The sequence below is a fragment of the Eutrema salsugineum genome, unplaced genomic scaffold (assembly GCF_000478725.1).
Source record: "Eutrema salsugineum unplaced genomic scaffold, Eutsalg1_0 scaffold_5, whole genome shotgun sequence".
In the NCBI taxonomy this organism is placed as follows: domain Eukaryota; kingdom Viridiplantae; phylum Streptophyta; class Magnoliopsida; order Brassicales; family Brassicaceae; genus Eutrema; species Eutrema salsugineum.
Window position 1 is genome coordinate 5,474,961 of NW_006256612.1, and position 22,007 is coordinate 5,496,967.

Consider the following 22,007-nt stretch of genomic DNA (forward strand, 5'->3'; position numbering starts at 1 on the left):
GCCATTGGAGGCTCTCGCTAGGTCAAAGAAAAAAAAAATTAAAGATCAAAAAGACAGAATCTACAGACAGAACCATCTTAGAGCAAGAGAGACAGTAAGTAGATACTGTTTTTCGATAACTAACCCTAAAGTTTCATTACCGACAGATATCGAGAAGCCTAGATACATTTCTTAGAAGAATCAACAAGACAAGAATGGGGAGGGCTATTGTGATCATAAACTGCATAGTTTTAGCCATAGGAAACTGTGGAGGTCCTCTGATCATGCGTCTCTACTTCAACAATGGTGGCAAAAGTATTTGGTTCTCTACTTTTCTTGAAACTGCAGGCTTTCCAATTATCTTCATTCCTCTGCTCTTCTCTTATCTTAAACGGCGCAGAAGCAACAATGGAAATGAGAACACAAGTCTCTTTCTCATAAAACCTCGTCTCCTTATCGCGGCTGTATTGATAGGAATTCTCTCAGGCTTTGATAACTACTTGTATGCATATGGCATAGCTTATCTCCCAGTTTCAACAGCTGCTCTTATCATTGCCTCACAATTAGCTTTCATAGCTATCTTCTCTTATTTCATGGTCAACCACAAGTTCACTCCATTTACCATCAATGCTGTTGTGTTGCTGACTGTTGGAGCTGCTGTCTTGGGAATGCATACCGAGACTGATAAGCCGGTTCACGAGACTCACAAGCAATACATCATCGGGTTCTTGGTGACCGTAGCAGCAGCTGTTATGTATGCTTTTGTCTTGCCATTAGTAGAACTTGCTTATCAGAAAGCTAAGCAACCCATGAGCTATAGTCTCGTGCTTGAGGTCCAGTTGATTTTGTGTTTCCTTGCTTCTTTAGTCAGCCTCATTGGTATGTCCATCGCTGGTGATTTCAAGGTTGGTCTCTCTAAGACTCTCTTTGAAGCTTAAACCTGCAAAAGAGTTTAAAATAGAGACATGTTTTTAACTCAGTCTTTTTCTTTTTAATTTGCAGGCCTTACCAATAGAAGCAAGAGAATTCAAGCTTGGAGAGGCAATGTTCTATGTGGTGGCTGTGGTTTCAGCCATAATTTGGCAAGGATTCTTCTTGGGAGCCATTGGATTGATCTTCTGCGCATCATCTCTCGTCTCGGGTATTATGATATCAGTCCTTTTGCCCATCACAGAGGTCTTAGCTGTTATTTTTACCATGAAAAGTTCCAAGCAGAGAAGGGTCTTTCTCTTGCTCTCTCCCTTTGGGGCTTTGTCTCTTATTTTTATGGTGAGATCAAAGCCAACAAGGAAAATAAGAGAATTCAGCAGGAGACAGAACTGATTTCTTTGCCCAGAACCATAAGCGAGTGTTAAAGATAAACGAAGCTTAGCAACTTTTTTCTTTTTATAGACATATCATAAAGTATTCTGTATCATTTCATCCCTTTTGTTAGAATAGAGGATGTTTATTGTTTAAAAACTTTGAACTATGCAAAAATACACAACTCGAAGAAGTTTTTTCCCTTTTTTCTAACCACATCAAATGAGTTTCAAAAGAGTTTGTGGTTGAATATGAAGCCAAATTATGACCCTTCAGTAATGCTGTTTGTTTTACCAGCTATATAGATGATGAAATTAGTCTTGTATTGTCTTCTGCTGAATGCTTTAAGCTTTCCATCTCTCGTGGAGGTGGATTCATCCCATTAACTTGCTCAACAATATCGCCAGCAGCACCATTATCGAGAAATCGCGTATGAACTGAGGACCCGTCCAGTTCCACCTGTAAGTTCAACCAGTAGAGAGCTTCTGGTAAAGCCTGTTTGGTTCATTTTCATGTTTCTTCATTACAATAAGGAAAACTCACCAGCGAGAGCAGATAACATTCAGTTGAATCACAATGTAAAGGAAAAATCTTGAGACAACCCCACCAAATCTTTTAGCTTTTTCTAACCGTATATCTTTACACTGCCTCCCCTAGAGATTCTACACTTTAATGCATCAAAAACACACAAAAACGGGTCTTTACCATTAGATGCATATGCTTCAAAGGAGAACCTATGTATCTTTCCGACTCTCATTTTTAAGATGCCTAGATAATCCACCAATGACATATAAGCATCACTAAATCTTCTAATGGTAATAAACTACACATTTCCTTAAGGTAAATATTGCCAGATATCCATTTGGGTCTACCATCAGATCTACCTACGTTATGCTTTTATCAATACATAGTAAAAAAATATATAACATATGTACCCACCAGCTTCCTTCCGCAGAACCACTCAATTCACTGTTGATTTCTTCTTTTGCAAACTCTTCCAGTATAGCACGCTGACGTTCGCTAAGTTCACTAGAGCTAGAGAATACAGGAAAATAAATTCACAGCATAAGAATATGCAAGAAATCAGAAAAAACAAAACAAACTCCCAGGGAAATTATTTTTAAAGGCCTCAACTATTAAGGCAACAATGTGTCTTGTCTGTTCTAGACAACAGCAGAAATTTTAGCATAGCATAATCTGTTTCTCCAAAAAATTTATCACTTCAACTCCAAGTAGAAGACATCTTACGTAGGAAAATTAACACGGAATCGCACATACTGATCTCCATGATCTACAAAAAATCCTGCTTTCGGTAGTCCTGCAGAAACTCGCATCTTAAAAACAGTACAAGCAAATGAAAAAGGAGATTAGGCATATAGGCTGATAGTTAGATGTACCTTTGCCTCTTAAAATACGAAGTTGGCCAGGCTGAACTCCCTTTGGTATCTGCAACAATTAAAACAAGTCACCTCTATTACCTCCAAAGGCTTGAGATCTAAGCCATCCTCTCAGTGACAGGATGAAGACCAACTTATACTCAGTTACAAAGGGTAAATGTCAAATTGTAGACATCAATATATACTATAGATCTCACTGGGAGACGAATCTTACTTCAAGCTCTGTCTTGCCTGATAATGTTGGCACCACAATTTTGCCTCCCAAAATTGCCTGTCAAATAATTTTTCACGACATGTCCAGTATGGCACAAGGGAGAAATAGTAGAGACAACGTGAAAACTAAGACATGAAAGGATGCATCATGTTGGACTTATATAGACAGTGTAACAAGCAATTTGAAATGAATACTGAAAAGAAAAAGCTGCAGCCGAGGTTCTGTGGTTGGGTGGCAAAATTACAGCAGTAGCATGCACTTGAGTTTATTGACTGGGTGCCATCAAACTGAGGTGGAACTGATATGCAATTTTATCTAGTTATCGGAAAAGCACGTCATATATATAATGATAAGGAAGCTACTAGCTTGTATTATAATACTTCTTACTGGTAAATGGAACAAAACTCATTAATTTTCAGCTATACTGCAGACAACTTTTATCTAGTAGCAGTCCACTAGAGGTTTATTTTTTTAAAGGACGCTGCCAAAATATGTTACTGCAGAGCTTTATCAGCTGGCAGTTAAGACTTTTGACCACATAGGGTCACTATGCGCGAAAAAAATAAGTTTAGAAGGTACTATTGTGTTAATAACCCAAGATTTAGGAAAGTGCTTACTTGTGTAAAGCTAATATTAGCATCCACATAAATATCTGACCCATCCCTAGAGAAAGTCGAGTCATTGGCAACCTGTGAGCAGAAGAAGATTAGATACTTGCCATCAACGGAAAATGCAGAATGCAGTAAGACCCCAAAATGAGCAAGAATGATGATAGAATTTAATACTATTTACAGATCTTACAAGACAGCATAAACAATCTATTCACTTTATGTAATAAGTCTTGATCATATAATGACAACCGAGACAACAAACACAATAGAGTAGCAATCACATGTAATTCTGTGAATATGGTGTAGATTATTTTTGGAATGAATACATTCGAAGTCAATATATGACTTCGACGCTTGCATCAACTGTCTTATCTCTTAGACTAAATTTATCATCATAAGTTGAGACTCATACGGTAGATCAACGTCAAGGATGGGTTTGACTCAAAACTTCTCTAAGCAAGTCTCAGGAAAAGTATAAAGATACAAATTTGAAGAAAAATACGGATGCTTTTAACAAACCTTAAATTTAATATACAAGTTCCCAGGTTGACTTGTTCTTGATCTTACATTACCAGCACCTCGGATTGGGACCGTTGCTTCAGACTCCACCCCTGCGGTCAAGTAAAGAGAAATAGGCAAATTAGAGTTTGACAGAATCATGTCATCAAGAATCAAATTCACTATCTGGTCCAGCAAACTCATGTAAGATGATACCCGAAAATCCCAGTTCTAAATTCTTGTTTCGGCTCTGCCGCAAATATTAAGTGCAGATAAAAGACAAATAACCAGGAAATGCACATAGCCAAGCAAAATCTTACAAAGAAGGGAAAGAATAGCCAGCTATAAAATAAGTGTGACCAATATTTAAATTGGGATAACATCTAAACCACTCAAACCCTCAGAGAAAGGACGTAACAGTGTGAATGAAATCTTGCCAATAAATTCATAGCAGAAGTGACATGTTTTAAAACCAAGATAGACAAAAGCATGAAGATTTCAGACCAACCCCCAGGGATCACAATTTCAACCGTCTTTGTGGCTTCCACAATACCGGATCCTCTACAAGACTTGCAGTACTCCTGAAAAGATAGACAATATAAATATGCTTGTAACCATGACTGCGAGATAACTATTGAAGCATCAAAAAAGAAAGCTCTTTTTCACAGACCTTAACAATGTGTCCCGTCCCATTGCACGTCTGGCATGCTGCTGTAAAAGGAGGAATAGTTACCTGTTAAAGAGACAGAAGGCCCAGTAGTGTAAATATAAATTGTATCATTTGTCAAACCTCCAAATAAAACAAAGAGTATAATCTCTAGTTGGCACTCACTCTTCCAACTCCCCTGCATGTTGGACAAGCTCTCCTGGCAGCATCAAGAGTGTGGCCAAGCCCATCTGTAAAATGATAAATGATGAGAGACTGGGAGCAATGGGTTTGCAACAATACTATTGTCAATTAAGTGAGTCATTCGTCTTCTTTTTTAGGCGGAATCAGCAGATTTTTAAAAGACTAGAAGCCGTAATTATTACAAGAAACCAGAAACAAGAGAGGCACAAAACGGTACATACATTCACATCAATTGATGACAGCCATTTTTCCAGAAGACTATTCTCCTTTAGGAATCTTTGTTTTACCATTTTGAACAAAAGCATAAATATAATGAATCATGAAAATATGACTCCTCATTCAAAGTGTCTACACTTCAAATTAATAAATACAAAATAGAATATATCTGAAAGTTCTAGGGCCACTCACCACAGGAATCACAAAAGACATATGCATCAAAATTCAAACGCTTTGTGCACCCTTTTGCAGCTTCGGAAAAAGAAAGCGACAGTTCCACCTATTCAAATTTTGAACAAACAAAACATGTATATTCACTGAAGAGCCCTCCAGAACAAGATATACATATGCCAACCAGCTTCCCATTGTATAAAATAAAGAGAAAATCAGAGAAACTGACCCGAATATCAGGTGAAATCTGATTAGTTTCGTCCTCAAATATCTAAATCAAGTGTACAAATGTTAGAGATTTGACTCCTCACATTATCAGATGAGGCAAATCGAAAACAAAATTGTGTACCTCAGAAAAAATCTTGTGGAACGAATCCGAGAAATTGGACTGGTAGGCGCGTCTGAACCTCTCTGCATCACCACCGTCATTATTTACATTATCTGAATTCCGATAGCGCAACTGTATTGTGTGATAATAGCAAGAAATCTATTTAGGGATCTAACCACCACATAAATAACAACAACAACACGAGCGTACCTGATCATATTCTGCCCTTCTTTCAGAATTACCAAGGGTCTGCAGTTTTTCAATCCAACACAAAAGTATATCAGACCATACATTGAAAATGTACAGAAGGTCGCACATGTGGGAGATTTAGCGGGAGAAAGAAAAAACATTACCTCATAGGCCTCTCTTATTTCCTGGAATTTCCTTTTTGCTGAAGGGTTATTTCTATTTGTATCAGGGTGGAACTTTTTTGCAAGCTGCGCAGTTGTACATTCAATCATAAATTTGAGCGGACAATTTACTACTAGTTGCTGAAAAAATGGAAGAACCATAGGCCAAAAAGCTCACTTCATGAAACGACTTTTTAATCTCCTCACGGGTGGCTTTTGGAGAAACACCAAGAACATCATAGTAATTACGAGCACTGGAGAATGATACTCCTGAGAACCATTTTTTGAAACCAAAAGCTTTCCAATGAATAAAATGGTAAAAGAAACACATTGTCTCCATCAAGAAAAAAGCGAAAGGCGAAAAAAACACAAAACCTGTAGCGTGAATATAACGCTCAAACAACGACTTCTGAGACCCTGCAAAGTGTCAAGAAGACTTGCAAGTAATGTACGCGTATTTTCCTATAGATAACACACAAATATCAATTCGGAAAAAATCCCTTTAATGTTAGCTACCTAACTATATCCCTCAACACTTGAGAAAGGACATAACTCTCCAGAATACACTTCGAATCTGCTAAATCAATTACCGTAAATGGTGAACAATACTTTAATTCCCCCATCCTGATAAACCCCAAACCCCCATTTCAGCTATACTTATCACTACAATGGAATTTTACAGATAAGGCCATAACCTCGAACAGCATATGTAGGCATGAATCATGATCTCCGACGAAAACAACAACCCTCGATTATTATTATAAAACCATTACCTGATCGCAATCCTAACGCGGAATCAAATGATCTTCGTGCCTGTAAATGTCGCAGAACCTAGGAAGAAAAAGATGAGCATAAATTTACAGAATCGATACGGAAAAGCGAGGTGGAGAGACTAGAGAGTAATGAAGGAAGCAAACAAACCCAGTTAAATCTTGGCATGATTCAGAGCAGAGATGGAGAGGTTTTTTGATTTTTAAGAGTTAAACCCTACGCATATGCCGGAGACACAAAGAGACGTTCGCCTAATCGTTGAATTTTTTTTTTTTGCCAGTTCGTGTAAAGTCTCTGACTCACTCAGAGACTTAAATGTTTTTATTTGTTACATACGCACACGTTATACAAAAGTCGTATCCATCGCCTAATAAACTATTTAAACCGCAAATGTTCGTATACATTGGTATTATTATGACATTAAAAGAAAAAGCTATAATGAAATTATAGTTAGAAATTGTTCCTGTTGGTTTGTAAACTCTTCTTCTTCCCTCCTTGAATATTCATTTTTGTGAAATGATTAAGAGAAAAATGGAGGAGCTGACAACAAAATGAAGGTAAAATGCTCTGCCAATTTTGTGGCGGTACGTGTAGCATAAGTTTAGATACAGAGTAGGCAATATGTATTCTATTCTATCATATGTATCTTCATATATAAATATTATTACAGAATTTGTTTATCTTCCATTGTCGCGTTTAAGACGATCATATATATGCTAGTTTACTGGAATATTATAGTTCCGATGTAATTGATCAGTTTAGCTCAAATGGACACATTCTACATGAATACACCAAATCCAAGGGAATGATCAAATGAAGATCATGAGAAAGACAAGATCGAGATGACAAGTCAAGTAAAAGAACTTAAGAGAATCATATAATTCAATAAAATTAACTGTCATTAATTAGTAGGAGAAAAACCAAAAAAAAAACTTTGAAACATTGAACTACGACAAAGACATGAGACTCTCAAAGTGATTTGGGGAAACACTCGTGATGAACGAATAGTTGTTAGAAAGCCCGTAACGGTGTCTAAACTCCTCACCGACAATTCTTTCAAACAAGGCTTCTCTGCTGCTGTTCTTCCTCGGATCGAAATATAGAATGTAAAACGATTTAAACACACTATATGGTGCAAAAATGAGCTCACCAGCATCACTAATACCCTGGAAACGCATACGAGTCCTCCATACACTGTTACAAGGTACATTAAAAAAGCTTTTTTTGCGTCCAATCGTCTCCATTTGCATCTTTCAAAATATATATATGAATATAACCAAAAGCATTATAATTTCTATATCTAACTAAGGCTAGCCTTCCCTCATAAGACGACATCGTATTAGGTGCCAAACGAGGATAAGTCTCGGGAAACTTTATCGGTTTGAAAAACTTTTCAGATTTGACATCGAAGCTCATTATTATAGGATGATCGTTGACACCAATAGCACGAGCTTTATAATACAGAATACCATTGAAGCATTGTCCATGGTCTCCACTAAGGGGGCAATGCCTAGGGACACCTTTGGATATTATTCTCCAAGATTGATATTGAGCTCCCAATGTAAGAACACGAGGCTGTTGGGAATCTTTATGCGATACGCATAGTACTTTGTGTTTACCCTCCAATGGATCGAACCCTAAATAAGATATCCAGTTATCATCATGACTATGTGTGGGATGTGGTAAGGTCGAAAACCGTCTCAAGCTTGGGTTCCAAATCTTGTATATATCCTTGTAATAAGAACAAGCCCTGGACGCTCTCGGCTCGCGTATCAAGATAAGGGCTACAATATGTAGGTTTTGACGTTATTTGGTAACTGTAGACTTGAGGATATGACCCGTCCGGATTCTGTTGATATTGTGACCAGAAGACTCGGTGGCCGTGAAGAGGAGCGTGACGCAAAAGAGCTGACAAAACTCGGAAGTGTGGTGAAAGAAGACCAGAGCTTGGACACACACTGAGATCTCAAGATCGATTTCGCAGGAAGTCTTGAGAGTATCTCCAAGGTTAGATCAAGAGGAATATGGTCGGGTTGACATCTAGCATCATCATCATCATCATGTCTTGCTCTCTTGATCTTTCCTGTCTTCTCTTTCTGATCCATAGACGATTGATTGCTCAAGAATCCTATATGTTAGTAAAAAGTAACCCTAGCTAATTCCTTCTTTCGTTAATATTCCCCTTTATATTTTTGACCTAAAAACGAAAATATATATCCAATGACTAGAAAAATGTATCACCATATATATGATTAGATTATATAATTGAATACTCAGATAAAGAATAGAAGCACTTCTTTTATTAATCTTTAAGAAACTCATTCATAAGAAACTCATTCAGAACCTAAAACTCTTCTTAATCTCTTTCAACTCCTAAGGTCTACCACAATTTTGGCAACTCTTATATAGAGAGTAGATTCCATAAATCCTAATTCTATTAGAAATACAACTTTTCCTTTTTTCTTAGATAACTGCTAAACTTATTAGATAACTCCTAAATCTTTGTATTCCTAATCTTTTTAGGAAACTTACTGCTCAAACTTTCTTCATCTTCAAGCTTACTTCAACATAGATTTCATGTAATCTTGCTTTAATGGGATACCCTAAAAATATCTTTAATAATTAGTTTATACATAGAACTTTCGACAAAAATATGTTATAACTTGTAAGTATGTTTTGTGGAAATGTAAAAATTATGTTATTCTGTACTAATATACTAGAAATTAACCCCTACAAATGTGCAAGGTAATTTTTTAAAATTATCTTTAAATTTAATTTTAATTTTTTTTTGTAAATTCATATCTTTGCTTCTCTTTAATTGATGAGTCATGCTTTTGAAAATTTGTTATTGTATTTTATGCAATCTTTTTATTATGTCTCACTAAAATATGTATATATTTTTTGTGCAATATTTTTTTTTAACAAGGTATGGATATTTTTATTCTTATATTAATATATTATATAAAATTTATTAAGTTAATGATCCGTCGTGGTTAACTGGCTCGATCCTGATTGATCCAATAATCCGGTGACCTGGAAGGTATTCCGGTTTGTTTTGGGTTTAAAAAAATTAATGTGTTACATAACACACACGTTATACAAAAAGTCGTATACTGTATATCGCCTAATAAACTCTTCAAACCGCAAATGTTCGCTTTTTGTAATGATACAAAATTTAGAAATCGTTCCTTTTGGTTTGTAAACTCTTATTCTTCCCTTCTTGATTTTTCCATTTTGTTAAATGAGACAACAAAATGAAGGTAAAATGCTCTGCCAATTTTGTGGCGGTACGTGTAGCATAAGTTTGGATACAGGGTAGGCAATATGTATTCTGTCATATGTATCTTCATATATAAACATTAGTAGAGAATTTGTTTATCTTCCCTTGTCGCGTTTACGACGATCATATATATGCTAGTTTACTGGAGTATTATAGTCTGATGTAATTGATCAGTTTAGCTCAAATTAATGGGCACATTGTACATGAATACACCAAATCCAAGGGAATGATCAGATAAAGAACATGAGAAAGACAATATAGAGATGACAAGACAAGTAAAAAAAACTTAAGAGAATCATATAATTCAATAAAATGAACTGTCATTAATTAGTAGGAGAAAAACAAAAAAGAAAAGAAGAAAACTTAAGAGCATCGAGCTACGACAAAGACACGAGACTCTCAATGTGATTTGGGGAAACACTCGTGACGAACAAACAGTCCTTAGAAAGCCTGTGACGGTGTCTAAACTCCTTACCCACAACTCTGCTAAACAAGGCTTCTCTGCTACTGTTTTTCCTCGGATCGAAATATAGAATGTAAAACGATTCAAACACACAATACGATGCAAAAACGAGCTCACCAGCATCAGTAATACCCTGGAAACGTATATGAGTCGTCCATACACTGTACAAGGTACATGAAGAAAGCGTCTATGCGTCCATTCGTCTCCATTTGCATCTTCCAAAACATATAGATGAATATCACCAAAGGGATTATCCATATGATCAACAAAGGCTAGCTTTCCCTCGTAAGACGACATCGTATAAGGTGTGAGAAGAACACGAGTCTCGGGATACTTTATCGGTTTGAAAAACTTTTCAGATTTGACATCGAAGCTCATTATTATAGGATGATCGTTGACACCAATAGCACGAGCTTTATAATACAGAATACCATTGAAGCATTGTCCATGGTCTCCACTAAGGGGGCAATGCCTAGGGACACCTTTGGATATTATTCTCCAAGATTGATATTGAGCTCCCAATGTAAGAACACGAGGCTGTTGGGAATCTTTATGCGATACGCATAGTACTTTGTGTTTACCCTCCAATGGATCGAACCCTAAATAAGACATCCAGTTATCATGACTCGGGATGTTTGGTGTGGGATGTGGTAAGGTCCAAAGCCGTCTCAAGCTTGGGTTCCAAATCTTGAATCCTTGTAATAAGAACAAGCCCTGGACGCTCTCACCTCGCGTTTCATGATAAGGGCTACAATATCTAGGTTTTGATGACGTTATTTGATAGTGATAACTGTAGACTTGAGGATAAGACCCATCAGGATTCTGGTGTTGTGGAAACGAGAAAACGAAATCCTTTGATTCTGCAGTTGATAATGTGACCAGAAGTCTCGGTGGCTGTGAAGAGGAGCGAGACGCGAAAGAGCTGATAAAAGTCGGAAGTTTGGTGAAAGAAGACCAGAGCTTGGACACACACCGAGATCTCAAGATCGATTTCGCAGGAAGTCTTGAGAGTATTTCCAAGGTTAGATCAAGAGGAATATGGTCGGTTTGAGATCTATCATCATCATCATCATCATCATCATCATCATCATCATCATCATCATCATCATCATCATCATGTGTTGCCCTCTGGATCTTCTTTTTCTGATCTTCTTCATCAATGGCCGATTGATTGCTCAGCCCTAGCTAATTCCTTCTTCCCTTAGATTACCCTTTATATATTTGAACTAAACGAAAATATATATCCAAAACTAGAAAAATATAACACGATATATATGATTAGATTTCATGCAATCTTGTTTAAATGGATAACGCTAAAATATGTATAACTTGTAAGTATATATGTTTTGTCGAAATGTAATAATTCTGTAATTCCGTACTAATATATGCATCTAAAAAACCCTTTACGAAGAGGATTTGATTATTATAGGTTTTTTGAGAATTTCTAATTAACGTTTAAGTTAGTTAAACAAAAAATATGGAACTGACAAGCCGAAAAAAATAATAATAAGAAACTAGGTGATTAAATATTAATCATTATTTTTTATTCATAATTATTGATTTTATAATTAATTTTAATAGTATTTTTATATGAATAAAATTGCACATTAAATATAATAAGTTAAGATTAATACGTTCTACCTAACCGATCCAGTATCAAACTAAGAAATGTTATTGATAGTAAGATTTATAAAGATTTTGGTTGATTTTAAAAGTCATGAAATTTGTCAAATATTCAAAAGTTTTGTTGGATTTGTAAAACTTGCAAAGAATTTTGTGGATTTTATAATAGATTTGATATGATAGATTTTGAAAATTTAAGGGATATAGGTAGTATTTTGAAAATTATGATTTATGAGTTAATATAGATTAATATAAGAGAGAGAATATTTTTACAAATTAAAACACAATATCATAATCATAAATATAAAAGCAAATCTATGTTTTTAGAATTATTATTTCATAACCACGATCATTTTTGGATTAACCGAGTTAGAAATATGTTTTTATAATAACGGTCATTTTTTTATTAATAGAATTAACAGTATGACCGAATTAGAAATATGTTTTTATAATAACTTATCTAAATGAAAAAATCTTTATCATTTATTAAAAAACTATATTCTATAAAATATAAATTGCATTATAAATTTAAAATAGATATATTAATTTTAATTACTTTAAAGTCCCTTAAATATAGGTTAGATTTAATTTAACATTTAACATTTAAATAATATTTTTAGAATAACACATATGATTAACAAATATCTTTTTATATTTTTTAATCATATTCAATAAGATTAAATTTCACATATTAAAAAGTGATAAATATTAATATTATATGGTAGTTTGATGGGGTGGTTTAATTTTTTTTTTAATTATAATCTTATGTGAATTAGGTTATCAAAACATGCAATATATTAAAAAAATATATATATTTCAAAATCAGTAAATATTTATATTATATGGTATTATGAACAGGTGGGTTAGAATTATTATTTCATAACCATAATTATTTTTGGATTAATAGAATGACCGAGTTAGAAATATGTTTTTATAATAACAATTATTTTTTTATTAATAAAATTAACAGTATGACCGAGTTAGAAATATGTTTTTATAATAACTTATCTAAACAAAAAAAATCTTTCTCATTTATTTAAAAATATAAATTATATTATAAATTTAAATTTATAAAAAGATTTCGTGCGGATGCACGGGGTAAAATCTAGTATAATTTTTATATGTTATGTGTGTTACTATGTTATTATAAATTTAGAATTTTTATCCTAAAAAAACAATCTTAGAAATCAATTTAAAATGCAAAATCATAAAAAATTGAGCATTATATAAAAATAAAATAAATATCAATCAATATCAATTAATTAATGAAAAAACTGATAATTTTCTTTGAGTGGTTTAAAACTTGATGTTAAAATTTATTTTTTTTTTAAAAAATTGTAACTTTAAATTATAAAAAGTGACACATGTCATCTCTATATCAATTAAAAATGATGATGTGTCACTCATAGAGAGAGTTAGTTCTCTTTTATATATAAGATATCTGGTTTATTTTTTTGTAATAGATATAATAATAATTTATTTTATAAATTTTTAATAAATAATATAACCGGAAATTTGTAATAAATTTAATTTTCGGATTAATATAGATAATATAATCTATTTTTAAAGAAATAAAGAAATTTATATTTAAATGATTCTTTATAATTTAAATCATAAATCATGATTTTTAAAATACTAACTATATCTGTTGGATTCTCAAAATCTGCCATATCAAATATATTATTAAATCTACAAATTTTTTTGCAAGTTTTAAAAATCTAACAAAATTTTTAAAAATTTGACAAATTTCATGATTTTTAGAATCAACCAAAATCTTTATAAATCTAATTCTCAATACCCCTGAAAAGATTTCACAACTAATAATTCTCACAATTTTATCCATGTGATTAGTCATTTTCTCAACTAACAAATATGAAACAAAGTAAATGAAACTTACTGGCGGATTAATTTGGTCAGCAATTTTTAACCATCACTAACAAACATTAAAATATATCGAAATCATCTTACTTTGAACTCTGAAAAGCTTATTGCTAGCATTAGGTTTTTAAGATTTTATTTTATTTTAAAATTTTAAAAGTCAAAAATTTACCAATAATATTTTTTTTCTCTACAGCCTTAACTGTTTATTTTTTTTTAATTCTCTAACTTTAATTATTTTAAAAACTAAGTTTGTGAAACTTTTAATTTTCTAAAATCAAAGTTTTTATTTTTAAAGCAAAAGTTTTTACATTTTATTTTTTAAGCAAAAGGCAAAACTAAAAGTTTATATCAAGCAATCCCATATTTTTTAAAAAATAAATATATATTTTTTGTTGACCGCACGACGATTATGCCACCGGAACATTTCCCAGACATTTTATAATCCATTTACTAAAGAAAAAAAAAAAACTGAAGTGTCATATATATTGAAAGAAGAATCGCGAAGAAAATCGTGAATCGAAATCAAATCATGAGTGGGCAAGAGAATCACGATGGCCGGATCTCTACTCCCGCCGCGTCGGAGCCCAAAGCTCCTCACTCATCTGAGTACGCTCCTTACCCTAAGCTCGATCCTAACGATGTCACTCCTCCTCCGCCTGCTCCCATCTCCGGCGATGCCGCCACCACCATGCCGCCGGAGTTCAATCCTTATGTTTCTCCTTCCCCTGCACCTAAGAGTGAGTTATATCATTACTACTCTCTATCCGATTTCGCATCCTATCAAATTCTGGCGTTTGATCGATCGATTGATCTTGGTTTGTGGCAGATACGATGGACTCGGTGAAGGATACGCTTGGGAAATGGGGGAAGATGGCGGCGGATGCCACCAAGAAGGCGGAGGATCTCGCCGGAAACGTTTGGCAGCACTGTATGCTCCCTTTCTTCCTTCTTCGATCAGATGAACTGCGAATTAAGTATAAATCTGAGAAAGATGGATAGTCTTGACTATGTCCTCTGGTTAAGTTAGGGTTCATCAATAATTGTGCCAACAATTGTGCTCATCCTTTCGAGTTCTTACCCAAAAACACACAGGAAATGATGAAATTGAGATTATTTATCTGTGTCTGGTGTATTGCGTCTGACTCTTGAATCAAAGATTATTTTGTGATCAGTAATATATGCTACATATACATATTCGTTTGATACATCTTCCCCACTTTTTCTCAGTGAAAACAGGCCCAAGTGTAGCCGATGCTGCTGTTTCTCGAATCGCTCAGGGGACAAAAATACTTGCAGAAGGTGGATATGAAAAGGTGTTCAAGCAAACTTTTGATTGCCTTCCTGATGAGCAACTTCGCAAGACCTTTGCTTGCTACTTGTCTACATCTGCTGGTCCTGTGATGGGAGTTATGTACCTTTCGACACACAAGCTTGCATTCTGCAGTGACAAACCTCTCTCCTACAAAGAAGGTGACCAGACCCAGTGGAGCTATTACAAGGTAATCTGCCTGTCCTATTGTTCCTTTTTTTTTCCTTTGTTACTCTTTGTTTTGATATCTGTTTACATTTATGAAAACAGCTTGAGAACAAAGATTCGAAAACCGTAATCATTTGTTGATCATATGTTTAAGGGTTTAGTGACTCTAGTCAGTTTCTTGCCATTTCTAATCATCGACATGTAAAAATAGTGTTTGTAGGCTTATACTAAATGGAAACGACATGTCCTTCTAAAGCTATTGTTAGGTATCCACGGAGTTGCATGCCCTTGTTTGCCTGAGTAAACGATTAAGACATTGTTGTATTCCCAAGAGAGCAAGCTAAATCTCATAGCAGTTCTGATCAAACTAGAGGAGCCATCGAGTAGTTGTTGGTTTGAGAGTTTAGACTGGTTCAGTTGTAATGTTTTACTAGGATTGCTAAACATTAAACATGAGCTGAAAACCAATCAACCAAACCACAAAACTTCTAGCAGAATGATCCCTGCAAAACATATTTTGAGATTTGCATGGTTCCTTCAGAACCTTTCTTTGTAGAGCTTGAGAGTGATGATTTTGATCTGATGATGTCATATGAACAGGTGGTACTTCCGGTGAACCAGCTAAAGGCAGTGAACCCATCAACAAACAGAGTGAACACATCTGAGAAATACATACAAGTGATTTCCGTAGACAACCACGAGTTCTGGTTTATGGGGTTTGTGACTTATGAAACCGCTGTGAAGAGCCTTCAAGAAGCTGTGCAGTCACATGGTCTATGAGGGTCCACTGGTAAATACAGATCTTTTAGTGGTATTGTGCATTTTAATATGGAACAGTGTGTTTTAGTCGTTGATACCGTTTCAGTTCGTTTTGTAGATTTTGCCTCCTTGGCATTTGATCATATACATTACTGTTGTTCATTTGCTTCTGTATGATTGAATTCTTATTTGTTTACAAATAATAACATTGAATCTTCTCTTGTTCCGATCAGATCTAGAGATTTTTTTTTTCCATTATTATCCTTGATGGTTCTTGATATTAGGCAATGAACAAGAACAAAAGAAAAAACCTCACTGACGTATTTGTCAATGGCATCTGCAAATGATGCAAGATAGCTCAAACTTAAACTGGACATTCTCTGAAATTTCTTCAACTAAAGGATACAAGTAACAGGAAGCTTCCAAATGTTACATCCTCAGGTTCTAAGTTAGGAATACAAAGGCATCAAATTTTAAATCTTTCCTAATACAAATTCAGATTCTTGAGATTCTGGAAGACCGGTTTTCCTTGCCTTGTATTGTAATATGGATCCTTTTTGTAAAATAATAAAATATGGGGTAAAATGTATGAAGCAGTTAAAAGAACGAGAACTTTTGTGTCATTTATCAATAATTTCCATACACGAGTATAGGGCTTTTATAAAAGCCGCCGCTTCGAGAGCAGAGCATCAACTCAACTATCAATTGCGTTTTTTCTCTGAAAAATTAGGGTTCTTCACTTTCATTTGCGATTCTTGTTTTCAATTTGTTTTTGTTATCAGGTCTTAAGTTCCCGATGATCGAATAACCTTTATATAAAGTTTCAGCCTTGTCTGAATATATCAATGTCGAAGAAAAATCAAATTTTCTGAGGGAACTAACTTCGCGTCTATTTTTCTTAAATTGTTTGAGATTTTAGTTACGTAAGTTGTTTGTATTCATAGGGTACCCAATGATGATTCGAGAAAATCTCTATATCAAGTTTCAGCCTTGTCTGAGATAATCAATGTTGATAAGTTCTTCGATTCTGATGGGAACCTCATTTTTTATTCATCTTCTTTCATCTCAATGTTGATTTATGATTTATGTCGTTTAAACAGTAAAGCTGGGCTCAAAGTTTCGTAATGATTTTTTCAGATTATGTGCAAGTGTGCTATGTGTGATGAATGAATCCAGACAGTTCATGGCTATAGAAAAGTTTACAACAACATAAACATATTCTGGGGGATATAATTGTAATAATAAGATAGATCAAGAGAATGTAAGAAAATACATACTGTAGGGGACATATTTGTATTTCCAACTTTTGTTACATCAAATAGAATTGGTGTGGTGACATCTACATAATCACAGCAAGCGTTTAAATTGTGTTTGATACTTTGTTTTACAAATCTTTAAAGCATTAAAGCAATTCAGACAAACATGTATGTTATGGGCCCTCTAAATCCAACATAAACGTTGATTATTCCATTTGTAACACCGTTTGGATCATTTCGAAATATTATTATTGGGAAAAGGACATTATTTCTCTAACTTGTCAAGCAAAACAATGGATGGATATTTATAAAGTGAAATGTGGATTAGCTATAGCTTTTTATCTGCACGTCATTTTCCAGCCTTAAGATTAGCCAAGTTACACAAACATCACTTGAACTGTTTCTTGAAATTGTGGGTGAATCAACTAAAGAGTTTCGTTTAAAACTTTCATCGTAAAGATCCCAAGTTCAGTGTATTGAGAATTATAATGAAACGGGTCGTCTCACGTCTGGTATGAGATTTGGACTATAGTGACATTGAGTACATGGAAACATATCTAAATGGTGGGGGTTGTGCAATCGTTTTAAAGGTTGTTTACTTGCATTAGTTGTATGCAATATTTCTAAATGATATTAACTTTCTAAGCCTCATTTTTAAGAAGAGACCAGCTTTAGAAGTTAGTATTTGAACTTACTCAAAGCCATAGCTCCTTGTCGTCTTATTCTTTTGCTCACCAGCAAACTACGTAGTCGTTTGAATTTATTATAAAAGTTGTTAGCTTGAAAACTATGACCCATGCCTTACCAAATTTTAAGATTTAGCATTTGGACTGTTCTTGCGTTATTTGAACATAGTCAGTCTTGCAGTGTCTAGATCATTTGGTGGGTTATCCGATCTCCGTCTAAATATTTTGGTGTGAAGTGTTTTATCTGAATGATCTAAAATACAAGATTTGAAATACCATTGTCATAAATGTCATCGAACGCATTACCCACTACATATATCATGTCCTCTCTAAATAGTAAATACTCAAATTTCCACATATTTGATGGCCAGTTCCAAATATTTGATCCTTCTGTCGATAAAATAAGATAAGATAACATGTTTTTGTTAATTCAACATGAGTTTAAGTTTACCAAAAAAAAAACATATGAGTTTAAGAGTTAGTACTGAATTTTCCGAACACGTTGTTTATATTCAAGATAGCTTATTAAGAGTTAAAATTTTGACTTGATGGATGTTCTAGTGAGCAATCAATTAGTAGTGTCTTTTTTTTTCATGTAAGTATGTAACGTTAATCCTTTATATATGTTTTGTAGAAGTTTGTTAAACTTGGATCAAATACTGTGTCCATAACACTGGATCACAAACACTAACTGTAAACTAGAGCTTTAAGTATTACTCAACTTTTACACTCAACACAATACCTCTAGAACAAGAACAAAAAGAATGTAACCTGAAACGAAAACTTAATAATGTCAAGTTTAACATATTTTTGTGGGATCACAATTTTCATCGGTTATAAGCAATCATCAATTCATCAATGGATATATAATTTTATCCGTGGAAGATGCATATCAGCATATGCTATATAAATTTGCTACTGACAAATTCAAGTTCTGTAAAAACTGATCTTTTATTTTTACATTTGATTAACGGTAATCAAATTCTACAAAACGTATATATCACTACTATTGCTACCTACAAAAGTTTATCATAAAAAGGTAAACCGAGGAAAGCATGCAAAACAAAACAAAACGAAAAAAGAGGGAGAAAAGGAAAAGAAAGGAAGGCGGGAGCGGCAATTCAAAACTAAATAAAGGAAGCAAGAAGCGAGTCAAAGTAAGGCAACACATAATTACGTACACTAATTGATGGGTCAAAGTTAGACCCAAATGAGAGGTGGCTACTTCTCTTACGAATTGCAGCAACTTAGACGAAACGCTTTTTAGCCTTTAGGATTTTAGGAAGCTGATGAAACTTAATTTACTCATTTGCCTCTTTCGTTGCTACTAGATTGATACTAGTTAGTCAATATGCATCTTATAGTTTTACAAAAGATACATGATACATCTCCCACACATAGCACCATCATTGAATTTTTCATATCAATAGTATCTCAAAGATTAGTTGAACAACCAAAAGTAAGAATTAATGTCTCATAATCCCTCGATGAACTAAGTAGGGATATTAGGTCGAGGACCGGTTAAATACAAGAAAAGAAGCTATATGATGGTATTATAGAGTTTCCAAAATGTGTGGCTGTTAAATGCTTAATCAGTCATAACCTAATGTCACAATCCACTAAAGTTGAAGTACCTTAAAACCAAAATTGAAATGTCTAAAAAGAACACTCAATACTTGCTTTTTCCACCGGTCTAAGTCTCCTTTCTCTCTTAATTCTTATTATATACTTGTATAGTTGTATTGAATCATAGAGTTTAACATAACGCCGTCACGCACATTTAACATAGTCATCTTCATAATCATTAAACTAATCGCTTATTAATCACACTTAACACTACAACTTGGACCAAACCTAAGACATCTATATTTAACTAATTAAACTGGGTGTGTGATAAGTGATAGCATAGAGGGGAAACATATTGGTTTATAATTAAAAACATTTCAATATATCAGGCACATGTCCAATAATTTAACATACAGTATTTGTATATATTACCTCTTATTAATCTCGTTAAAAGATTTTTGAAATAAGGAAAGTTTAGTAAGCGTTCAAAGTAAAACGAAATTAGCGTATAAATTTTTCAAAAACGTTAAAGTGAAAAATGTAATAATAAACGAAAAGTTGAAAAAGAAAATATAAGAGGAAATCCGAAACTTTACTAAAAAAAAAAGTATTCGACAAAAAAAAGCGAATAAGAACAAAAATTAGATTTACAAAAAAGAAAACATTTACCAAATAAGATGAAAACAGAACCTATATAACGATTGAATATGAAAAAAAAAGGGAAAAGAAAATTTACATCCTTTTTTGTATGTAAGATAATCTTTGTATATTTAAGTCCCTAATGTAATAGTGTATATATATACAAAGCAAAACTTCGTCTCATTTGTTCACACTGAAACCACAAAACTCTCTCTCTCTCTTCCCTCTTCGCATCATTTTCTTCATGACCTTCTTCTTTTTGTAACAGAGAAGAGCAAGAATTTATTAAATGGGCCATGATAACATCACGAAGCTCGCGAGTCTACTCGTAAAGCTACACAGAGCTCCTTCAGCTTGGCTCTGTCTTTATCCCCGACCAAACCGATCCAGCAGCGTCGACGAAGGAAACCAACAAAAACAACGGATCATCAAGCTCGTAAGATCCGACGGTTCCTCCGAGGTCTACGACCGTCCCGTGGAGGTCTCAGAGCTCACAAGAGATTTCCCAAAACACAAAATCTGCAGATCGGACTCACTCTACATCGGACAGAAAACCCCTGTTCTGTCTGAAACCGACACGCTTAAGCTCGGACTCAACTACTTCCTCCTCCCTTCTGATTTCTTCAAGAACGATCTCTCTTTCCTCACCATCGCCGCCTTGAAACAAAAATCCGCCGGCGCCGGGACTCATCATCATCATCAACATCAACAGCCTTTCTTTATACAAAAGGGACAAACAGGGGAGCGTCTTAGGATCCGAGTGTCTGAAGATTTCATGTCGGAATTGATGATGAAAAACAGAGGAAACGAAGAGGAAGATGATGAAGGAGAGAGCGAAGGGAGAGTTTGTACGACGGTGAGATTGAAGAAGGATTATGTTCAATTGGTTGGTTTGAGAAAATGGAAGCCGAAGCTGGAGACGATAAAGGAGACAAAGGCGATGAAAGCGACGGTGGTGGAGAAGAAGAAGAAGAGAAAGAAGTTTCCTGTGATGAAGAAGAGATCATGCAAAGATTCTTCTCAAACTGATTCATCTGCGAAGCGTAAGCTTCAATCCAAATTCAAGTCCAAAACTAAGAAAGCTATTCTCAGAAAATTAGCTTAAATTTTTGTTTGATAAAGAATTTAGCAGATTGTGTGTGTATACGTAGAAAGTATTGAAATTATGTAAAGAAACTGAGAGAAAAACAATTTAATTAGAAGATAGAAATTATTTCCAAAATTGTTGGATTTTGCAGATTGTGTTATACTTTGAATTAACTTCTTATGCCAAAATAACGCCCACTCTTTTCTTCTTCTTTTTTTTTTTTTTTATTAAACAATCTGTTTATACGCTGTTTTTTTTTTTGGTCAAAATACGCTGTTTTTTTAAGTTATCTTTTTTGCATGAAAATTATCGTTCGTGCTTTCTTACACAAACGTAAGTATCTTTCGAATAATGTTGAACAACCCATTAAAATAAACAAGTTTGAACGTCCAATGGATAAACTTTCTGAATTCTGATTTGTCAGACAGCGAAATAAGGAGTTTTGGTTTTCTTTCTCTGTTGGCAACTTGGTTTATTGGGTTTTAAGTTTTTGTTCTTTAGCAAATATATTAACCAAAAAGGAATAAAAAGATATACAATTTGTCTTTTGTAATGTAAAATAATTATTTTGGTATAAAGCTTTTTTGGAATAATATCTTTTAA

General features: G+C 34.1%; 6 protein-coding genes across 9 annotated transcripts; 3 read left to right on the top strand and 3 right to left on the bottom strand.

Annotated features, from left to right (window-relative positions):
• The first annotated feature begins 1 nt into the window (after window position 1).
• LOC18992244 (purine permease 3) lies at window positions 2-1,363 on the top strand. Its single transcript, XM_024152784.1, is given in 3 exon segments — window positions 2-884; window positions 982-1,168; window positions 1,171-1,363. Coding segments are annotated over 3 exon segments (1,041 nt in total). The 5' UTR covers window positions 2-194; the 3' UTR covers window positions 1,335-1,363.
• On the bottom strand, window positions 1,095-6,965 carry LOC18992245 (chaperone protein dnaJ 1, mitochondrial). Of its 4 annotated transcripts, none has more exons than XM_006415621.2 (20): window positions 6,838-6,965; window positions 6,690-6,747; window positions 6,292-6,333; window positions 6,095-6,186; window positions 5,920-6,003; window positions 5,777-5,815; window positions 5,588-5,698; window positions 5,468-5,509; window positions 5,260-5,347; window positions 4,834-4,898; window positions 4,672-4,734; window positions 4,510-4,582; window positions 4,023-4,114; window positions 3,510-3,581; window positions 2,893-2,949; window positions 2,679-2,727; window positions 2,530-2,599; window positions 2,221-2,316; window positions 1,576-1,740; window positions 1,095-1,236 (listed from the first exon to the last, which is right to left on the bottom strand). In XM_006415621.2, exons 1-19 carry the CDS (start codon window positions 6,853-6,855, stop codon window positions 1,656-1,658), a joined length of 1,296 nt encoding a protein of 431 aa, XP_006415684.1. In that variant the 5' UTR covers window positions 6,856-6,965; the 3' UTR covers window positions 1,095-1,236; window positions 1,576-1,655. The 4 variants fall into 4 exon arrangements, with proteins under 4 accessions (XP_006415684.1, XP_024008549.1, XP_024008550.1 ...); XM_024152781.1 differs by lacking the exon at window positions 1,095-1,236 and adding an exon at window positions 1,825-1,948 and having other exon boundaries at window positions 1,649-1,740; XM_024152783.1 differs by lacking the exon at window positions 1,095-1,236 and adding an exon at window positions 1,825-1,943 and having other exon boundaries at window positions 1,723-1,740.
• A 931-nt stretch (window positions 6,966-7,896) lies between these two features.
• Window positions 7,897-8,792, bottom strand: LOC18992246 (putative F-box protein At1g47800). Its single transcript, XM_024152232.1, is given in 3 exon segments — window positions 7,897-8,412; window positions 8,414-8,540; window positions 8,542-8,792. Coding segments are annotated over 3 exon segments (894 nt in total).
• Window positions 8,793-10,344: 1,552 nt separating this feature from the next.
• On the bottom strand, window positions 10,345-11,507 carry LOC18992247 (F-box protein At5g18160; the record flags this gene model as incomplete). Its single annotated transcript, XM_006415623.2, has 2 exons — window positions 10,345-10,563; window positions 10,605-11,507. Coding segments are annotated over 2 exons (1,122 nt in total), but the record flags the coding sequence as incomplete, so codon positions are not given.
• Window positions 11,508-14,408: 2,901 nt separating this feature from the next.
• On the top strand, window positions 14,409-16,401 carry LOC18992248 (GEM-like protein 1). Its single transcript, XM_006415624.2, has 4 exons — window positions 14,409-14,671; window positions 14,761-14,862; window positions 15,162-15,433; window positions 16,012-16,401. The coding sequence occupies exons 1-4, from the start codon at window positions 14,464-14,466 to the stop codon at window positions 16,189-16,191; spliced, it is 762 nt and encodes a 253-aa protein (XP_006415687.1). The 5' UTR covers window positions 14,409-14,463; the 3' UTR covers window positions 16,192-16,401.
• A 4,076-nt stretch (window positions 16,402-20,477) lies between these two features.
• On the top strand, window positions 20,478-21,539 carry LOC18992249. The gene has a single exon (XM_006415625.2). The coding sequence runs from the start codon at window positions 20,607-20,609 to the stop codon at window positions 21,420-21,422; it is 816 nt and encodes a 271-aa protein (XP_006415688.1). The 5' UTR covers window positions 20,478-20,606; the 3' UTR covers window positions 21,423-21,539.
• The last annotated feature ends 468 nt before the right edge of the window (window positions 21,540-22,007 follow it).